The sequence below is a fragment of the Scyliorhinus canicula genome, chromosome 19, assembly GCF_902713615.1.
Source record: "Scyliorhinus canicula chromosome 19, sScyCan1.1, whole genome shotgun sequence".
Classification (NCBI taxonomy): domain Eukaryota; kingdom Metazoa; phylum Chordata; class Chondrichthyes; order Carcharhiniformes; family Scyliorhinidae; genus Scyliorhinus; species Scyliorhinus canicula.
The window spans coordinates 100,315,752-100,335,227 of NC_052164.1; the positions used below are offsets into that span (position 1 = coordinate 100,315,752).

The 19,476-nt window shown below is 44.3% G+C and overlaps 1 protein-coding gene across 4 annotated transcripts in view; it reads right to left on the minus strand.

Moving 5' to 3' along the window:
- The window catches only part of nlrx1 (NLR family member X1), a 62,935-nt gene that overhangs the window by 16,490 nt on the left and 26,969 nt on the right, over positions 1 to 19,476 (minus strand). For 3 of the 4 annotated variants that reach the window (XM_038779191.1, XM_038779192.1, XM_038779195.1), the window contains exons 2-4: positions 8,510 to 8,628; positions 6,083 to 6,161; positions 4,460 to 4,551 (exon numbers count right to left, since the gene is read on the minus strand). In XM_038779191.1, the coding sequence (XP_038635119.1) occupies positions 4,460 to 4,551; positions 6,083 to 6,161; positions 8,510 to 8,628 (290 nt within the window). Of the gene's footprint in view, positions 1 to 4,459; positions 4,552 to 6,082; positions 6,162 to 8,509; positions 8,629 to 13,717; positions 14,138 to 19,476 lie in introns of those variants that run through there. The other variant, XM_038779193.1, reaches the window with a different exon arrangement.

Genomic DNA, 19,476 nt, shown 5'->3' on the forward strand with positions numbered 1-19,476 from the left:
TCCCACAGTCCAAAGACGTGCAGGTTAGGTAGATTGGCCATGATAAATTTCCCTTAGTGACCAAAAAGGTTAGGAGGGGGTTATTAAGTTACGAGTCAGGGGAAGGGTGGAAGTGAGGGCTTAAGTGTGTCGGTGCAGACTCGAAGGGCAAAATGGCCTCCTTCTGCACTGTATGTTCTAATCCCGACAGGAGCAAAAAAACAGCGCCTGTGTACGTTAAATGTTAAAATGATAGTATGACAAGGAAGATAGTCAGGAGAGGGGAGTGTTGAGAGGGGTGAAAGAAATAGAGAGGAAGATAAAAATATCAGAGCAAATTGAGAATGAATCAGAAGTGGAAAATTCCTACCTTTACCCTCCAGTAATCAGATTGGATAATACGGAGGTGGTTAAAAATTTAGATACCTCCCAGAAAATGATCGAGGTTACTTAAGAAAGCTGTTACAGAATTATAAATCAATTTGTGTGAATAATATGATGAATGTAAGGCGACACGTGGCACAGTGGTTAGCACTGTTGTAAATGGCGCTGAGGACCCGGGTTCAAATCCTGGCCCCTGGTCACTGTCCGTGTGAAGTTCACACATTCACCCCGTGTCTCAACCCCACAAACCAAAGATGTGCAGGTTAGGTGGATTGGCCACACTAAATTGCCCCTTAATTGGCAAAAAATAATTGGGTACTCTAAATTTATTTTTATTAAATGAATGTATGAAATTGGTATATATATTGTATTTTAATCTGTTGAAGTAATGTTTATTAAAAGCCTGTGTTCAGGCATATATATATATATACGTCTGTTGCAGTAATATTATTAAATAATTTAGGTTAAGGTGTCGGGACTCATCAAAGCAAATTACTGCGGATGCTGGAATCTGAAACAAAAGGGACAGTGCTGGAAAATCTCAGCAGGTCTGGCAGCATCTGTAGGGAGAGAAAAGAGCTAACGTTCCGAGTCCAATGACTCGAAACATTAGCTCTTTTCTCTCCCTACAGATGCTGCCAGGCCTGCTGAGATTTTCCAGCACTGTCCCTTTTGTTTAAGGTGTCCAGACTCTGTGGCTGCAAAAGGGGCAATTAAGATGTTGTAAAAGTGAGATCGACATCCATTCCAACCATATATGTGATTACAAAGAGAGGCCTAGTAGATAATTTGAGACATTGAGGTGAATTCTCCACCAGCAGATTCTCCATCCCACCGGCAGTGTATCCCGCCCGAGGGTTTCCTGGCGGTTGGGGTGGCTACAATGAGAAATCCCATTGGTCGGTGGCGGGAATGGAGAATCCCACTTCTAGTGACAGCGTGCCACCGAGAAACACTGGGAATAGTGAATTTGTCAAGTGAAAGTAACGTATTTGGGCCGAACTGTGGGACACTTCTTGAATTCTGTTCAATCCCCTTTTCTTCCCATGTACTGAATGATCTGTTGAGCTGCTTGCAGAAAAATACTTTTCACTGTACCTCGGTACACGTGACAATAAACAAATCCAATCCAATCCAATCCAACAAGTCCAAGTGGAAACTATAGACGCAGAAATAAGTGCTATCTTGGATTTTCCAGTCCCAGGAAAAAATTAGATATTTTGGGGAATATCGTATACCGGAAGATTGTTCCAAATTTTAAGACTGTAGTGGTTCCCTGACATGCTTGTTAAAGAAACGCAACAAATTTGAATGGAAATAGGAATGTCAACGTGCTTTTGAGAACTTTAATGCAGAACTGACTCCTGCACTGGTTTTCGCAGAACCCAATTATGCTGAGCCATTTAAACTGGCTGTTGATGCCAGCGATGTCAATGTTGGTGCAGTTTTATTACAGGACGACGAGATGGGGATCGGATGGCCAGTTAGCTTATTTCCTCAAAAGTTAAATTCTTGTCAGTAGAAATACTCAACTGTGAAAAAGGAAACTTGGAGTTTCATAGAATTTACAGTGCAGACGTTTGGTGTTGACTCAACAACATTTTGAAATCTATACATCCAACAACCCTGAAGACGCTGTTACTTAGACGGAGCATAAAACTCTAACCTTTTTAACAAAGTTTCATATCAAGAATCTTTGGAGTTTAATGCTACAACCGTACAATTTGAAAATTATTCACGTAGTGGGAAGACACAATGTCACAACAGATGCTTTATCAAGTGCAAATGTGTAAGATCAAGAATGTCATGATCAACATCAACTTGTGGAACATAATTTTTATGCAAAGGTCCTCATGGATTTGATGTAAATATTGCGAGAGTACAATCTGTACAAGTAAGATAGAGATAGTGATAAGAGAGGTTGCAATAGAAAATAAAAATGCCTTTTCAGTTTTTTTAAGGGGAGGTGTTAGGAACAATTATTTTTTTAAAAACAATTTATGTCTTTACTTGTGTTAAGATAGAATATGGTTCTAGTTTCATTTAGACCGTTTTGTGAGCATGGTGCCGGGAAGTCTGAAGACTCCGTTTGCATACATGCATTTTTAATAAGGTTTTACAACCCTGGAAATGAAGGGATTGGTTACAAAGGCGTGAGAGTTTTGGTGAATTTAGAAAAAAAAACTTAAAAGAATAAAAGAATTATGCTGTTGCCTTAGCAACAGGAATTCAGGGAGACACAGAAAGACGGTGAAAGACAGAAGGGCTGGTCAGCCAGTGTGTATCTGGCAGAGACCAAAGGTGGGAGTTCTGAGCTCTCGGATCAGACATCCTGCAAAACCGCTGAGGAACTGAGTTTAGCAAACTTGCAAGTTTGCTCTGAGGTTAAAGTGATTGAGAGTTTAGGTTGCAGGGCATTTGCTTTGGGTTTTCACGGGGATAGGGAGCTGGGGGAAAAGCATCCAGGTGAATGCTCATAGGTCTGCCAGAAGAAAAACCGTTTGCAACTGGGCCAGCCCAAGCAAGAAGCCTTAGTATTGAGATTTTGGTAAATCTTCACTGGGGTGTGTGTCTGTAAGGGTATTGCTGGGATAAAATAAATAGTGTGAATTTGAATCATTTTCTGGTGGTTTCACGGAAATCCTTCCAACCTTCTCACCTAGTGCAATTTTTCTTGTTTGATAAAAGTTTTATTTTTGTGTTAACAGTACACTGGCAGAGTCTTGTGAATGTGCTCAGTAACTCACCTCCATGTTTAAAAAAAAACAAAGTTAGGATCTATCAAGCCACGTTTCACTCTGGGATCTGACTTGTCCAGTATTATTGCTGTGCTCCAAACACTTGACCTCCAACTTGTGCACAGACAGTTCCCACAAACAGCAATGTGAAAATACCTGACAATCAATTTTAGTGATGTTGCTGGAGGAATAATTATCGGTGAGGGTATCACCAACATCCTAGTGAATTCTACTCTCATCCTGCAATATATTCCCAAAATTTCACAGAATGTCGGAACTACAGTTTTACAATATATTCACCCCTCACTGCCTGTGATCTCCTCCAGTCCTCCGACCTACTGAGCACTCAGCGCTCGTCCAACCCAGACTTTTAGTCCATCCCTTAAAGGGAGATCAAGTAGTCTGGATTGATATGCTCTAGAATTTAGGGGAATGGGAATGGATCATATTGAAACAAATCATATTTTCCAGGGGCCAGGAGAGTAGACACTGGGAGGCCATTCTCCCTCTCGCTGGGGAGTCTGGAACATGGGGGGGGGGGGGGGGGGGGGGGGGTCACAGTTTCAGAATAAGGGGTTGGCTATTTAGGATTGAAATGAATTGAAGCCCTTTCAGGCAAAACAATTAAATTCACGACCCGAACACTGTCGATGTTCAGTCATTGAGTACATCCAAGGCAGGGATTGATGGACCTTCAGTACAAATAGAACCAAGGGTTCTGGGGATAGTGTGGGGAACGTGGTGTTGGGGGAGAAGGTCAGCTATGATGACATTGAAAGGCGGGGCAGGTTTGAAGGACCAAATGACCTCCTCCTGCACCTATTTCCTGTTCCTTTGTTACCACCAGTGATGGCCATGCCTCCGACTGACTCGACCTGACATTCTGTAATTCTGTCCCCAGAACCTGTCTCCAGGTCCCACCTTCTTTAAACTGCACCTTAAAACCTAATACTTTGACAAACCACTTGGTCACCTGTCTCTGTGTTCATTTCTGTCTGACGATGCTCCCAGGGGGTGGTTTATTTCATTAAAAGGCTGGGTGTAAACACCAGTCGTTGAAGGAGTTCAAGTGTTTTTTTTTTCAAACATTTGCCTCAGCATGAAAAATTCCAGCAACCGTACAAATGGTAATTTATCACCAGGTCCTTAAATGTGCACAGTACGAGACCATGAGAGAGAGAGAGAGAGCGCATATGCATGTGTACTGTCGGCTCCGTGTACTGTCGGTTCCGTGTACTGTCTGTTCCGTGTACTGTCCGTTCCGTGTACTGTCGGTTAGGTGTATTGTCGGTATTAGTGTCAGTTCTTTCATGCCATTTGTATTAAGAGTACAACTCTTACAGCCTGTAATCACCCACCTTGACCAGAGCTGGTGCTCAGTGACTTGCAATGGTGGACCAGACACTGACCACACTGTAAGAATTCAGGCCTCCCAAAGCGTGTCACACTCCTGAAAGATAAAAGAAATTAAGAGGTGATTTATTTTGTTCTTCAGCAGATGGTGCTCTGGAGAAGTTTCTGTGCATCACGAAACAGCAGACAGGACTGGAGTGAATCGTTTTGGAGGTATTTCGGAGCAGCTACACCATACACAAGCGAATGTGCCTAAGTGTGCAAGAGTGGGGGCTTTTGCCTAATGTGTCCCAACTGTTAGCCACGTTTCAGTGGACTCTTACCTCTGAGTCAGAAGATTGTTAGTTCAAGTCTCACTTTAAGACTTTTGCACAATTTACTGGGGGAGTGTTGCCCTGTCGGAGGTCCCATCCATCAGGCGAGATATCAAACTGAAGAGCAGTCATGATCTAGTTGAATGGCAGAACAAGCTTGAGGAGCCGAAGGCCTACTCCTGTTCCTATTCCTGGCTTCTCAGGTGGATGGTAAAAGATCTATTTTGAAGAGCAGGGAGGTTTCCCCAAGGCTTTGGCTAATATCCATCTCTCAATCAAATTAGCAAAAACAGATGTGCCGATATTTTGCAGTTGGTGGTAGAGGAATTTTGTTTGCCGAGAGCTTCCCACAGAGTTTGAGGGCTTTTGATTTGCCACTTTCTGTAATCAGGCATCTAATCAAGCATGATGCCCTCGACAGGGAATCTACGGCATGTGAGATCAGGGCAAGGAATATCATGGGTGGGATTCTCTGTCCCGCCGCCCTGGTTTTCTGGTGCTGCATGCCCCCACCGGCAGCAGGATCCTCAACCCGACAGCCGGCCAATAGGGTTTCCCATTGTGGGCACCCTCGCGCCATCGGGAAATCCATGGGCGTGAGTGCGCTGCCAGCAAAGGGGAGGATTCCGCTGATGGAGAATCTAGCTCCATGTCTTTTCAGCCAAGACAGGAAAAGAAAGATGGTATTAAGTGGGATATAAATAACAGAAAAAAAGACAAATTTCCAACACTAACTGAATTCTTATAAACTGAGACTCCACACTTGTAAAATTAAATTTCCAGGGTTAGCACAGTTGTTTAGCCGTAATTAAGACTTATCACACTGCCACTACACTTCAATAGTAGTTTATTGGCTGTGAAGTGCTTTAGGAAATCTCAAGACCATTAACGGTGCTATAGAAATGCGCACCTTTCTTTCCTGTCTTTCCACAGCCACCGTGAGTTCTTTATAAACAGGCTTAAGATTTAATTACACTGAGCGTGCAGAAGAAATCATATCCCACAGCAACTTACTGACTGTGCCTCTCTCACAGCAGAGTGCAGAGTTTAACGTCTGGGAGGTCAGCATTGTGCCTTTGGATGAGTGAGGCTGACCCCAAGAAAAAGCCATTCAGCCCATCATTGATCCTGGTTGAAACTCACAATGCAGGCTACTTTAAAACTGGCAATTGTTTTCCATCTGCAGGTGCGTTCCCATCTCACACTCTCAAACTGAGACACTTTCAGAAACTTCTCCGTGCTACTGCTGGCTAACTTAAGGTGAACGGAGGAGGGCAGGTGACTGGTTATAGTCGAAATTAAATCTCTACTCACACATTCCTGATCATTGCAATAACCGGACTCTTCGAGCTCTGGAGACACGGAATCCCGGCCAATGTCACTGTACCGGTACCTGGAAAAAAAAATAAAAAGGAACCTTTCAATTTCCATCACCCAGCTATCAGAAACAGGAAGTTGAAAACAAATTGGAGAGCAAATTTAAACTTTTGCCTGATTTTTAAAATGATAGCAGAGAGTTCCATAAACCTTCCATCCAGCCCCACGACAATCCTTGACTTTGTTGCCAGTCTGTTATTCACCCTTTGCTGCCTCTCTTGCCTTCAACAGAGGAGCTGCTGGAGTCACTGCACAGTGTTAATGCTCCACATGGCCCTTATCCATCCCATCAGTATATCATTCCATTCCTTTCTCCCTCATGCGTTTATCCAGCTTCCCCTCAACTGCTCCCCGTCAGTTCCACGTTCTAATCACTGTCACAGAAAAAGCTTTTTCCTGAATTTTCCGTTGGATTTTTATTAGTGCTTAATTTTTTGTTGTTATGACCTCGAATTTGAGACTCCCCGACAAGCTGAAACATTTCCTCCACATGATGGAAGGAGAGTCTTTGAATATTTTTTAAGATGTGGAGATGCCGGTGTTGGACTGGGGTGAGCACAGTAAGAAGTCTTACAACACCAGGTTAAAGTCCAACAGGTTTGTTTCGAATCACTAGCTTTCGGAGCACTGCTCCTTCCTCAGGTGAATTACACAGTGGTTAGCACTGTTGATTCACAGGGTCCCAGGTTCTATTCCCAGCTTGGGTCACTGTCTGTGCGGAGTCTGCACGTTCTCCCCGTGTGTTCATGGGTTTCCTCCGGGTGCTCCGGTTTCCTCCCACAGTCCAAAGATGTGCGGGTTAGGTGGATTGGCCATGATAAATTGCCCTTCGTGTCCAAAAAGTTTAAGTGGGGTTACAGGGATAGGGTGGAGAGTGCTCTTTCCAAGGGCCGGTGCAGACTTGATGGGCCGAATGGCCTCCTTCTGCATTGTAAATTCTATCATTCTATGGAATCTGAAATAAAAACAGAAAATGCTGGAAATTGTCAGCTGGTCTGGTAGTGAAGTCGCCGTAGTCCGAGATGACCATCGGCTGCTTTTCCCTTTGAAGGGGAGAGCTGGCTTGGGACTTTGCTCGGCATCATGAATCAGCTGTCTACCCAAGTGAGCTAAACCAGCCCCCCAGTTACTATCTGTGAAGCTAATGCAGAGTTAGCACAAGCTTAAGGAGCAGCACTTCATCTTTCAACTCAGCACTCTACAGTCTTCTGGGCTTGGCACTGAGTTCAAAAATGTTACGTCAAAATCTCTACCATCATCTTATCTGACCTCGGTTTCTATTTATTCACTTTGTATTCAAGCAGCCGGTCGAACCTCCTCTTGATACATCTTTTGTTTCTTTTGCCATTACCACAAAACCCTTTTGTAATTTAATCTCCTGCTCTCCACCCTTTGACAGATCCTCCCTTTTGGTCTCCCTCACCGCTCTCCCCTTTCAGTTGCTCAAAACTTATCACACTTTGAAAACTCCTCGGTTTTGACCCAAAACTCTGTAACTCTGTTTTCCCTCTCCACGCCGACCTGCTGAGTATTTCCAGATTTCTATTTTTAAATGAATCCTGAGCAGTTTCTTTGCTGTCCATTGCCAACTGGGTTGAGGCTTTCTTCTGACATTTAGGGCCTCCATATCTGACATAAATGAGAGATTTCTATCCACTTTAGCAGGGATGGATATAGATCAGGGTCCCAGAAGTGAAGGGACACTGTCAGCAACTGACATACAAAGAACCTTTAAACACAGCGCTCTGTCCTCGGGGTATCTGATCAACACAAGAGGAGTTTGGGGATATGCTGAACGCATGACCATGGAGGAAGATTTTAGGAGGTTTTGAAGGTGGAGGAACAAGAGTTGGATTTGGCAATTGAAAGAACAGCGATGTCTGAGTTACAGAGTGAAAGAGTGGAGGTGGGACACAGGACTGGGGCAACACAAAGCCATGGAGGATTGCGCAAACCAGGGGACAGATTTTCAAGTGAATGCACAGAGAGTTGGAAAGTCACTGGAAGTCAACAAGAACGGGCAGTGGGAAGGAATTAGTGATACAGGGCGAGGTTCGTGGATTAAGGAGGTGGGAACAAACCACGGTTGGCGTTGGGTGAAGTTCAGGAAAGCAGGTGTTGGAGAGTTGAACTCGAAGATGATGAAGGTGGGGGTACGTGCCTCAGCTCTCAGTGATGGCGAAGAAGCCAGACAATGTTATCCAATTGCTTGAAAAGGCATTTCAGTCGGTGCAGTGCAACAGAGGCATAAAACTAGCGATGCTCTGTTCAATCACATGTAGAGACTCCAATTTGTTCTCAGGCAGTAAAGGAACAGGTTTGTTGTTGGATGTTGCACAATGTTACAGGTGATTCATCACCTACCAGTCAAAGGACGCACAGTGATTCTCAACGACTGGAGTTTTATTGCAGTCCATTTTGATCCGGTGGGTAGATGCTTCAAACACTGCATTCTGGCACAGCAAGGGACCCACACATTGAACCTGAAAGAGATACAAGAACGTACAAGATAAACGGTTCTGTGAGTAAATAAATACAAGACAAATTTAAATGATAGCATCAACACAAGTCACCAACAATTTTTGATAGAATTTGCTGGGACTCCATCTGTTGATCTCAAAAGTTTTTAAAAATTTGTTCTTGGGATGTGGGGGTTGCTTGGCTTGGCCACCATTCGTTGCCCATTCCTAACTGCCCTTGAACTGAGTGGCTTGCTAGACCATTTCAGTGGGGGGCAGTTAAGAGTCAATCACATGGGCAGCACGGTGGCCTAGTGGTTAGCACAACCGCCTCACGGCGCTGAGGTCCCAGGTTCGATCCCGGCTCTGGGTCACTGTCCGTGTGGAGTTTGCACATTCTCCCCGTGTCTGCGTGGGTTTCACCCCCACAACCCAAAAATGTGCAGAGTAGGTGGATTGGCCACGCTAAATTGCCCCTTAATAGAAAAAATAATTGGGTAATCTAAATTTAAAAAAAAAAGAAAAAAAAAAAAAAAGAGTCAACCACATTGCGTGGGTCTGGAGTCACATGTAGGCCAGACCGGGTAAGGACGGCAGATTTCCTTCCCATGAAGACGTTAGTGACGGAGATGGGTTTTTACGACAATCACCAATGGTTTGATGGTCATCAACGAGGCTTCTTAATTCCAGGTTTTTAAAAATGGTGGGATTCAAACTCGGGACCCCAGAGAATGACCCTGGGTCTGTGGATTACTAACCCATTGACTACACCACCGTTTGAACATCCTGAGCTTGTGAAATGCTTTTTCCTTCACGACCCAGGGATCCGGGGGTGTGAGGGGCAGTGGTAGAGCAGATGGGATTCAATATGACAACCTCTAGCTGATTGGGGTCTAAGACCTACCAATTGAGATAGGGTGGCCACTTGGCAAGGTACTGATTGATGAAGAACCACATTCCTCCAGGAGATAATGCTCTTTGGAGAAAAATAAGAAAACCTGACATCTCTGAAACCTTCCAGAAACAAAGCTTTGCTGCAATGGTGCAGCAACACAATCACAAATAAATATTCACCAACTACGTTTCTTGGAAGGTCAAACAAAGTAGAATAAATTGAAATCATAATGATGCAACAAACCGCCTTACATGGGGCACGGAGAAGGCAGTATAAGTGGTTTCTGGAAACACATCACCAATACTCCCCCCACTCTGACTCTCAGGTCACCTTGAGTTCATCAATTTTAATAAGGAAATAGTATTTCTCATGTGGGTCTGTGCAATCGTCAGGAGAGGCACATTCAAGTGAACAGGGTACTTATCCAGCAAGCTGGAGATTTCCTACACTATTCTTGAAAGTTATTTTTCTGCATTATAGGCACTAAACGTTCATTAGGCAATATAATGAATTAATTTGTCATCTTGGGTGGGGCTGAGTGCGATAATTCCAGTTGATGTTACTGATGAACCATCAATTGAACGCGAGACGAGTTGCTGTACAAAGGTAAGGCTTTAATAAGCTAGATGTTAGCCCTGCGGTCGACTACAGTAAATGGATGACTGCCGGGCGTACTGGGTATTTATACCCCGCTTAACTCAGCCTCTCGACCTATCGGGGAGCCGTCACATGATTGGTCTCAACCAATCGGTCGAGAGGCACATGACCGACCAGGGCCAATGGTAAGCCGGTGTTCTGCACCAATGGCAGGCAGCCATGTTAATCATACCACCACAGTTACGACTTGACAAGTCAGATCCCAGAGTGGATTGCAAAATCCAAACCTTTATTTTGTTTGTTTAGAAATTTGGAGGGTGGCTACTGAACAGACACAGTGGCTGGTGAACTTTGAACAAATAATAAAACATTTATTAAACAAAAAATAGAACTATAATAATCTGCTCCTTCACCCACAATTATACCATTTCAAATATATACAAACTCAGAAGGATAACTCAAAATTACAAAATCTGCCTTACACCCTATAAATGAAAAATATATGAAAAATGAAAAGTATAAAAGGTGAGGAAGTGTTGCTGCAACTGTACAAGGCTTTGGTGAGACTGAGGTCCTAGCCTCAGGATAAGGGCTAGCAGATTTAAAACAGATGAGGAGAAACTACTTCTCCCAAAGAGTTGCGAATCTGTGGAATTCACTTCCCCAGATTGTGGTGGATCCTGGGACAGTGAGTGAATTTAAGGAGTTAGACAGATTTTTAATTAGCAATGGGATGAAGGGTTACAGGGAACGTGCAGGATGTTGGAGTCAAGGCCATGATCGTATTGAATGGTGGAACAGGCTCAAGAGGTTAAATTGCCTACTCCTTCTCCTCGTTCTTGTGTTCGAAGAAAGAACTATTCTGTCTAATTCCACCTTCCAGCTCTTGGTCTGTAACCCGGTAGGTAACAGCACTTCCAACACAAATCTGGTGTGGAACATGAAAATTGGCTTCAAATGAAGTTATTGTGAAAAGCCCCTAGTCGCCACATTCTGGCACCTGTTCAGGGAGGCTGGTACGGGAATTGAACCCTCGTTGCTGACCTTGTTCTGCTTTACAAGCCAGCTGTTAAACCCACTGTGCAAAACTAGCCCCTGGTGTTCTTGATTAAGAAGGATATTTCTTGAATAATAAAGGGATCAGGGGTTATGGGGAGAAGGCAGGAGAATGGGGACAAGGAACATATTGGATTTGGTTTATTGTCACATGTACCGAGGTACAGTGAAAAGTATTGTTGTGTGCACAGTCCAGATAGATCATTCATGAAAAAAAAACACATAGGGCATACATAATACACAATGTAAATACATAGGCACAGGCATTGGGTGAATCATACAGGAGTGTAGTACTACTCAGTAGAGAATGTGTATGAAGAGATCGGATCAGTCCATTTAGGAGCCTGGTGACAGTGGGAAAGAAGCTGCTTTTGAGTCTGTTATTTTGTGTTCTCAGACTTTTGTATTCTCCTGCCCGATGGAAGAAGTTGGAAGAGTAAATAACCTAGGTGGGAGGACCCATATCAGCTATAATCGAATGGCGGGGCAGAATCGATGGGCTGAATGGCCTAATTCTGCTCCTATATCATATAGTCTTATCAGATGGCATTTCCCCCCCCCAGCATGGGACCAGAATTAGAGGTCCCATGGGGCTGTGGGGACTACAGAGACAGGGAGGAGGAAAACCACGGAGAGGTTTGAAAACAAGGTGAGAATTTTAAAATTGAGGTGTTGGTTAACCAAGCGCCAGGGGAGGTCATTGAACACAGGCAATTGGGGTTCAATCTGAGTAATGACATATGCAGTGAGTTTAAGTTTATAGAGGGTGCAAGATGGAAAACTAACTGAGCTGCTAATATTTGAACATAATCAGCCAATGACAAAAAGAGGGAACTAATACGCAGTAGACAACGTCCATGTTCCCCACCCAAGAACTTCCCTCTTTAAATATAATTCCAAAACTGAGATGACCGCCTTAAATGTGGCCACATGATATTAGCAGATTGGAAGTGAAGAAGAGTATTAATTAAATAAGGGTATTAATTAAATCTTGGAGGTTTTTGCAAACTAAATTTTGTTGCTAAGAACAGGAAGATCTTCAAGATCACAGGATCGTGGATAGCTTACTAAATCATGTCTAGACTTGTGGAAGACTCTTTGATGGCAAAGACTGAAGCTAGGGGAGTAACTAAACTGAATTAGCAGGACTGGCTTGAAGTGGAGGGCAATATGGTTGTGTCAGGTGGTTGGCACCAGAAGGACGCAACTCTTCTAATGTATGTGGCAATCCACGGAACGAGAGGCTTTTCTTTGAAAATTAAGGATTTCTGTTTTCGACACTGAACGACTTCGGCTGTTTGCTCTTGCTTCACTGCTGTGCATTTTTACATTTACTAAAGAAAGGAATCTTTCTAACGAGAGCAGAAGAGAGAGAAGGTTTCCGAAGGTACAGGGAGATGCAAGTGTGGTCACAGTTAGTTCCGATATCGCAATCCCTGCACAAGGTGAATTGTATTTGTTTTAAGTGCTGCCAACCATGATTCAAAGATGAAGAGGTAATTGCTTGTTCAGCATTTTCCTGTCTGAATTTCTTCTTTAATAACAGCAGAGGGTGGGTTCATATGCACAGATTGGATAATTGCAAACGAGACCCAGAGTTTCTGCCCAGTTATAATGTGATTCTCTATCACACTACTGCTCGATTTTCCCTGCCTTCAGCCTCCTATATTGTTCCAATGAAATTCAAGGAATAGAATGGGAGGGCAGCACGGTGGCTTAGTGGTTAGCACTGCTGCCTCACGGCGCGGAGGTCCCAGGTTCGATCCCAGCTCTGGGTCACTGTCCGTGTGGAGTTTGCACATTCTCCCCGTGTCTGCGTGGGTCTCGCCCCCACAACCCACAGATGTGCGGGCTAGGTGGATTGGCCATGCTAAATTGCTCCTTAATTGGAATTTTAAAAAAGGAATTAGATCTCTAAATTTAAAAAACACAGGAACAGAATGGGCACTTGAAAACATTCTAGGCTCAGCATTTAGATCAACAACCTTAGATTTTAGTCAGTGTCTCAATGTTCTCTTGGACACTGTTGTTTTTGTTCTTTTGATCTTTTGGTTTTGTTGTTTATCTACCCACATTTAGTGATTCACAAGGCAGACTTTCATCTGTTTCCATTGCAAAGGATTTCCAATCTGTTGGTGACATTATGAATGCACCTTCCTTAGCCATCAAGTCTTGGAGTGAGATTTGACCCCAGAGCTGCTGGCTTAGAGGCAGGGACGAACCCACTGCACCACAAGGCCTCCTTTTGTTTCTTTACTTCTCCCATTATCATCTCCTTTTGTCTTACATCATCATTCCCCTTGTTCTGAAGCCACTCGTTCCACCTGCTCTATCACAGATGCCCTAATAACAGGTTAAGACCTAATGCAAGTTAATAGTTAACAAAAGTTCTAAAAAATTCCTTGAACGGTATTTCGACACCGTGTTGCAGCAGCTGTGACTCAAAGGGCACACTGCCTAGCTCAGCATTAAAACATCAGCGATCCTTAGTTCAGACATTTCTGCAAGTTTATGCAACATACTCCAATCGCTGATTCTTCATCTGGTTAAAGAGGCTTTACTTACGGCTCAACGCTGTAGTGGATTCCAGTCGCGCAGTCCCTTTGCTGTCCAACACGGACTTTAGAACAGGGAGTGGAAAACGCCCTAACCCTTCCCCTCCCTTACTCAGAAGCACTGAGGCTAATTGTTGCTACTCTCGCAAATGTCATCATGGATGCAAATCTTTGGCTGGATGGTTTGCAAGGTGCTATGAATCATCCCACTTGGAGGGCTATTGGTTTACACTGCTTGAATTAACTTGCCCTTTATCGAACAACAGAACTCTGCTTGAATTGGGCATGTTCTTGCAGGTGGTACATTCTTGTTATAAGGATCCTAAGAAAGACAAGATAATGTCAACTATGACATCTGTTTCAGCTTATACGGAACAGTAAAACCAGAGGGGCAGCCATTACCTTCCTCTCATCTTTTTGCTTTCAGACAATGTTGACCTTTATTCTGCTATTCGCACCTACTCTGGACAAATGCTTTGGGTCTTTAATACTACAGGTATTATTACCACTCCCTTTGTCTTTTGTTCTAATGGTATGTTTGTCATTTTATCCCCCTGCTCTCTCTTTTGCTCCATCTGCCCCTCCTCCCCCAGCCCCTTTTTCAACTGCATTGAACTCATCACATTTCTATCTCTCTTCCATTACAAAGAGTCAAATTGGACTTGAAATATTAACTTTGTTTCTCTCTCCACCGAAACTGCCTGGCCTGCTGAACTCCAGCACCCTGTTTCTATTCCAGTAGAACCAGAGAACATGACCTGTGCCGTGAATGGGTTGGGGAGAGGGGGGTTAACGCAATACAATGTCAGTGAATCAGTGGCCAGTCGATGGAGCAGGATCCAGAGGAAGACAATGCAAGGAGTTGACATAGATCCATTTAAATACGGTTTATAGCATCAGTCCGAGCCATGATGTGCAGCGAGTGCCGAGCAGCTTGGAAAGAACAGGCAAAATTAGATTTGTTATTCCCAAAGCTCTCCACCATTTGGGGGTTTTACTCACCTCGTTTCTGTGGCAGACTTATTGCTGCAGACTGACCACTGTGATTATTCAACAACGCAATTTTCATCGTATCGTGTGACTATCAGGATGGCAAAAGATGAACTAAATGTTCCTTGGTCTTTCAACGTCCAGTAATTCCAATGTTCCTATTAACTAACTGGGCGTATGAGTAAACACACTTCACTCTGTACATGTAACTATTGTACACATTCAGCAATTTACTCAACCTGGGGCCAGACATTGGTAGTTTCAAATCTCTTTGTACTCATGTTGTAGCTGGGTTTGTTTTAATAGGTTGAAATCCAATTCCAGCTTCAATGTGTGCACAGTCTGAAAGGCTGTTAAAAACAGAACAGATTTGCTCAATGACACAACCTGGACTAATGTCCAATACACTCACGTTTCAGATCTCAGACACAGGGGAACAGAGTGGAAGGGAAATCACTTCAATCAGCCCAGTTTAGCCAGTCCCATGTTTCCAACATAGGAGAAAAAAAAGAGAGGGGCGGCACAGTGTTTAGCACTGCTGCCTCACAGTGCCATGGACCTGGGTTCAATTCCGGCCTGTTCCTGTGCTGTATTGTTCTTTGTGTCCAAAAGGTTAGGTGGGGTTACTGGGTTAAGCGGATAGGGTGGGGACCCTTTCAGTGAGTCAGTGCAGACTCGATGGGCCGAATGGCCTACTTCTACACTGCAGTGATTCTATGATTAAGCTGTATAAGAGTAAGTAAAGTTATTGCGGGGGGGAGGGGGCTCCATAGGTACAACATTTCTAGTTTGGTGGGGAGGGTGAAAGCCGATCTGGCAAGGTGGGATGGTCTCCCTCTGTCACTGGCTGGTCGAGTACAGGCGGTTAAACTGAATGTGTTGCCTCGATTTCTGTGTATTTTCCAATGCCTGTCAATTTTCCTGCCAGAGGCATTTTTAGAGAGATTGAAGGGATGATTACTTTGTTCATATTGGGAGGAAAGGTGGCCAGAATTAGAAAGGTGCTACTACAGAGAGGAAGGTAGGCAGGAAAGGTGGCCAAAATTAGAAAGGTGCTACTACAGAGGGGAAGGCAGGCAGGGGGGTTTGGGGCTTCCGAACCTGATGTATTATAACTGGGCAGCGAATGTGGAGAAGGTACAGAGCTGGGTCAGAGGGGTTGACACCCAGTGGGTCAGAATGGAGGGGAGTTTGTGTAGGGGGTCGGGATTGAAGGCGCTAGCAACAGCGCCACTCCGGGCAGCCATAGGAAATACTCAACGAGTCTGGTTGTGATAGCTTCGTTGAGAATTTGGAGGCAGTTTCGCCAACACTTCGGGTTGGGGGCAGGGTCAAGGGAAATGCCGATTCGGGGGAACCACTAAAAGATTTGTTTCTTGGGGGTTGGTTTGCAGGGTTGAAGGAGCTGGGAGCGAAGTATGGGCTGAAGCAGGGGGAAATGTTTAGATACATGCAGGTTCGGGATTTTGCCAGAAAGGATATACAGAGCTTCCCAGTGGAGCCGGCTTCCTCATTGCTGGAGGAGGTGCTGATGACAGGGGGACTGGAGAAGGGGGTAGTGTCGGCGGTTTACGGGGCTATTTTGGAAGAGAAGGCACCGTTGGAAGGGATCAAAGCAAAGTGGGAGGAAGAGTTGGGAGAGGGTATGGAGGAGGGGGTTCTGGCGTGAGGTGCTCCAGAGAGTGAATGCCTCCGCTCATAAGGGCGAGGATGAACCGGCTCTTTGAGGGGGTAGAAGATGTGTGTGAATGTTGCGGAGGGGGGGGGGGCAGACCACGTTTATATGTGCTCGAGGATCATTGGAAGGAGGTTTTTAGGGTAATCTCTAAAGTGCTGCACGTGAAACTGGACCCGGGCCCTCGGGAGGCCATATTCGGGATGTCGGACCAGCCGGGGTTGGAAATGGGTGCGGAGGCAGATGTTGTAGCCATTGCCTCATTGATCGCCAGATCCGGTTGGGGTGGAGATCAACCTCTCCACCCTGTACCCTGGTGTGGCGGGGGGACCTGCTGGAATTCTCGACTCTTGAGAAATTCAAATTTGAACTGAGGAGAAGGATGGACAGATTGTACAATTCATGGGTGTTATTCATTATACACTTTCAAGGATTGGATTACATCGAACATTAAGGGGGGGGGGTTGGGGGGAGAGGGAGACTGTATGCATTAATGGTGACTATGGGTGATTCCTGATTCCTTTTAGTTATTTGTTTATGTTATCATGCGGGCTGCTGTTTGGGGGTTTGGTGGGAGGATGGGATTGTTATTATAGAGATGGGGTTTGACATTGCATTCCTTACTGATTATTGTTTATTGTTGGGGGGTGTAAATTTGGGAGAAAATGTGGAAAAGGAGAAAAAAATATGTTTTTTAAAAAGTAACTAAAGTGGAGTGAGTGGCACGCAGGGAGTGAGTGGCACAGGCGGGAGGAGGGGAGTGAGTGGCACGCGGGGAGTGAGTGGCATGGGCGGGAGGAGGGGAGTGAGTGGCACGGGGGTGGGGGAGGGAAAGAGACTCCATTCCGACTCCTACTTGACAGAGAGTTGAATGCTTCCTGCCAAGGAATGGGCTTATCGTGGGGTTTAGAGATGCAGGATCCATTGTGGCCGAATAAATAGAAAAGCAAATTATTATCTAACTGGAAAGAAGATTCAAAATCCGTCTGGGCAGAGTGACCTGGGTGCCTTTGTTCATGAATCGCAGAAAGTCGGTATGCAGGTACAGCATGTAATTAAAAAGGCAAATGGAATGTTAGCGTTTATTGCAAAAGTACTGGAGTATCAAAGTAGAGAAGTGATGTTGCAATTGTATAGGGTGTTGGCGAGACCACATCTGGAGTATTGTGTCCAGTTTCGGTCTCCTTATTTGAGGAAGGATGTGGTGGCATTAGAGACAGTTCAGAGGAGGTTCACCAGATTGATTCCGGGGATGAAAGGCTTTCTGTATAAAAGAGATTAAACAGTTTGGACTTATACTCACTGGAGTTTAGAAGGATGAGAGGGGATCTGATTGAAATATATAAAATACTAAAAGGGATTGATAAAGTGAAAGGAGACCAAATGTTCCCCCTTGTAGGGCACGCTGGAATGAGAGGTCACATACATAGGTCGAGAGGCGGTAGATTTAAAACTGAGGATGAGGAGGAACGACTTCACGTAGAGGGTGATGAATTTGTGGAACTCGTTGCCCCATAGTGTGGAGGATTCTGAGTCATTAAATGGTTTCAAGAAGAAGGAGATAGATATATTTCTGACAAAAAGAAAAACAAGTTAAAGGGATATGGGGAACAGGTAGGGAGGTGAATTTGAGATCAGGAAAAGATCAGCCATGGTCTGACTGAATGATAGAGCAGGCTCAAATAGCTGACTTGCCTACTGCTGTTTCTAATTCCTGTCTTCCCACACGAGGAGCGCTCATCTCCAACAACCCCCTTCTAGGTCAGAGATTCTGTTGTGTCATTCCAGCCAACCTCCGGGATGGGTCAGCCTCGCTACACTTCCATCAACCTCTGCTGGAGAACATCCAGGTACCTGCTCAGGGCTCCCTCTGAGGATGGCGATGCTGGCTTCCTGCCAACCAAAGCTCTGAATGGATTGGGACCCAGTGCTGGGGAGACGTTGAAATGGATCTCCCCAGTGTTCGCAGTGATCAAGTCTCCCTGGGATGAGTGAATCAGCAGGAGGTCACCAAGAGCATGACGTGATTCACGTGGGGGAAAAGAACCTTTTCTTTAAGAGGCTCAAACTTCACTGAGAAATCCTGCCGATGCCATCAATGGGATCTGCTCCATTCTTCTCAGCGGAACTGACACTTTGCCATTTTTTTGTTCAGATTCCACCCTATATCCCTTTCCTTATATCTCTGCTCCCTTGCTAACATCTTCCTATGGAGTTCCTCTTCAAGCTTTTGGGTTTCTATTTCTTTCACTCTTTCTTTTTCCTCTTTTTAATTCGTTTTTTTTTTTCATTTTGCTTTATTTTCGAGCTAATTCTACCTGTGATACACCAGTTTCACATTTCTCGTCTTTTAATCATAAATGCTGGGTCATCACTTTGATTATATCAGCCTTATAAATTGCTGCTTTATTTCTACATGCAATCGATCTGCTAACTCTCTCAGTGTAATCTTAGTCGGGGATTTCAAATAATCTACAATTACATTGTCTACCTCCAGAATAGACCTCGCAACAGTAAAAGCCATTTTTGATTTCCAGTCAGTGTAATATACTTCACGGCAAATCCCAATCCTATGCCCAGTACCCCCGCTTACTATTTCTTTAAGAATTTACAGATCCCACTTAAATTCAGAATGTTTGAGCCTGAACAAGCCTCCACTTTGTTATGATCCCAGTTGCTGTAAATACTGGACAAGTCAAGTCCCAGAATGAAACCTGGCTTGATAGATCCTAACGCCTTTTTTTAGAAACCACGGAGGAAAGTTACTGAACAATTCACAGGTGTCTATTGATGATCTTTTAATACAAAGAATAAAATGTTTATTAACTCAATAAAAGTGAACCATATTACAGCAAACAAAACAGTTGAAAGGTCTCAATACAATCTTAGAGGCTGAGGGATGAAACAGCACTGAAGGACATTGGGAACCATACATTCTGGGTAGGGATTAGTTACATAGGAATAGGAAGTGGCCATTCACCCCTCCTTCAAGCCTATTCAACCATTGAATTAAATCATGGTTGATCCTTATGGTGACAACAACTTGCATTTATACAGTTCCTTTAATGTGTAAAGTGCCCAAAGATGGTTCACAGGAAAATGAA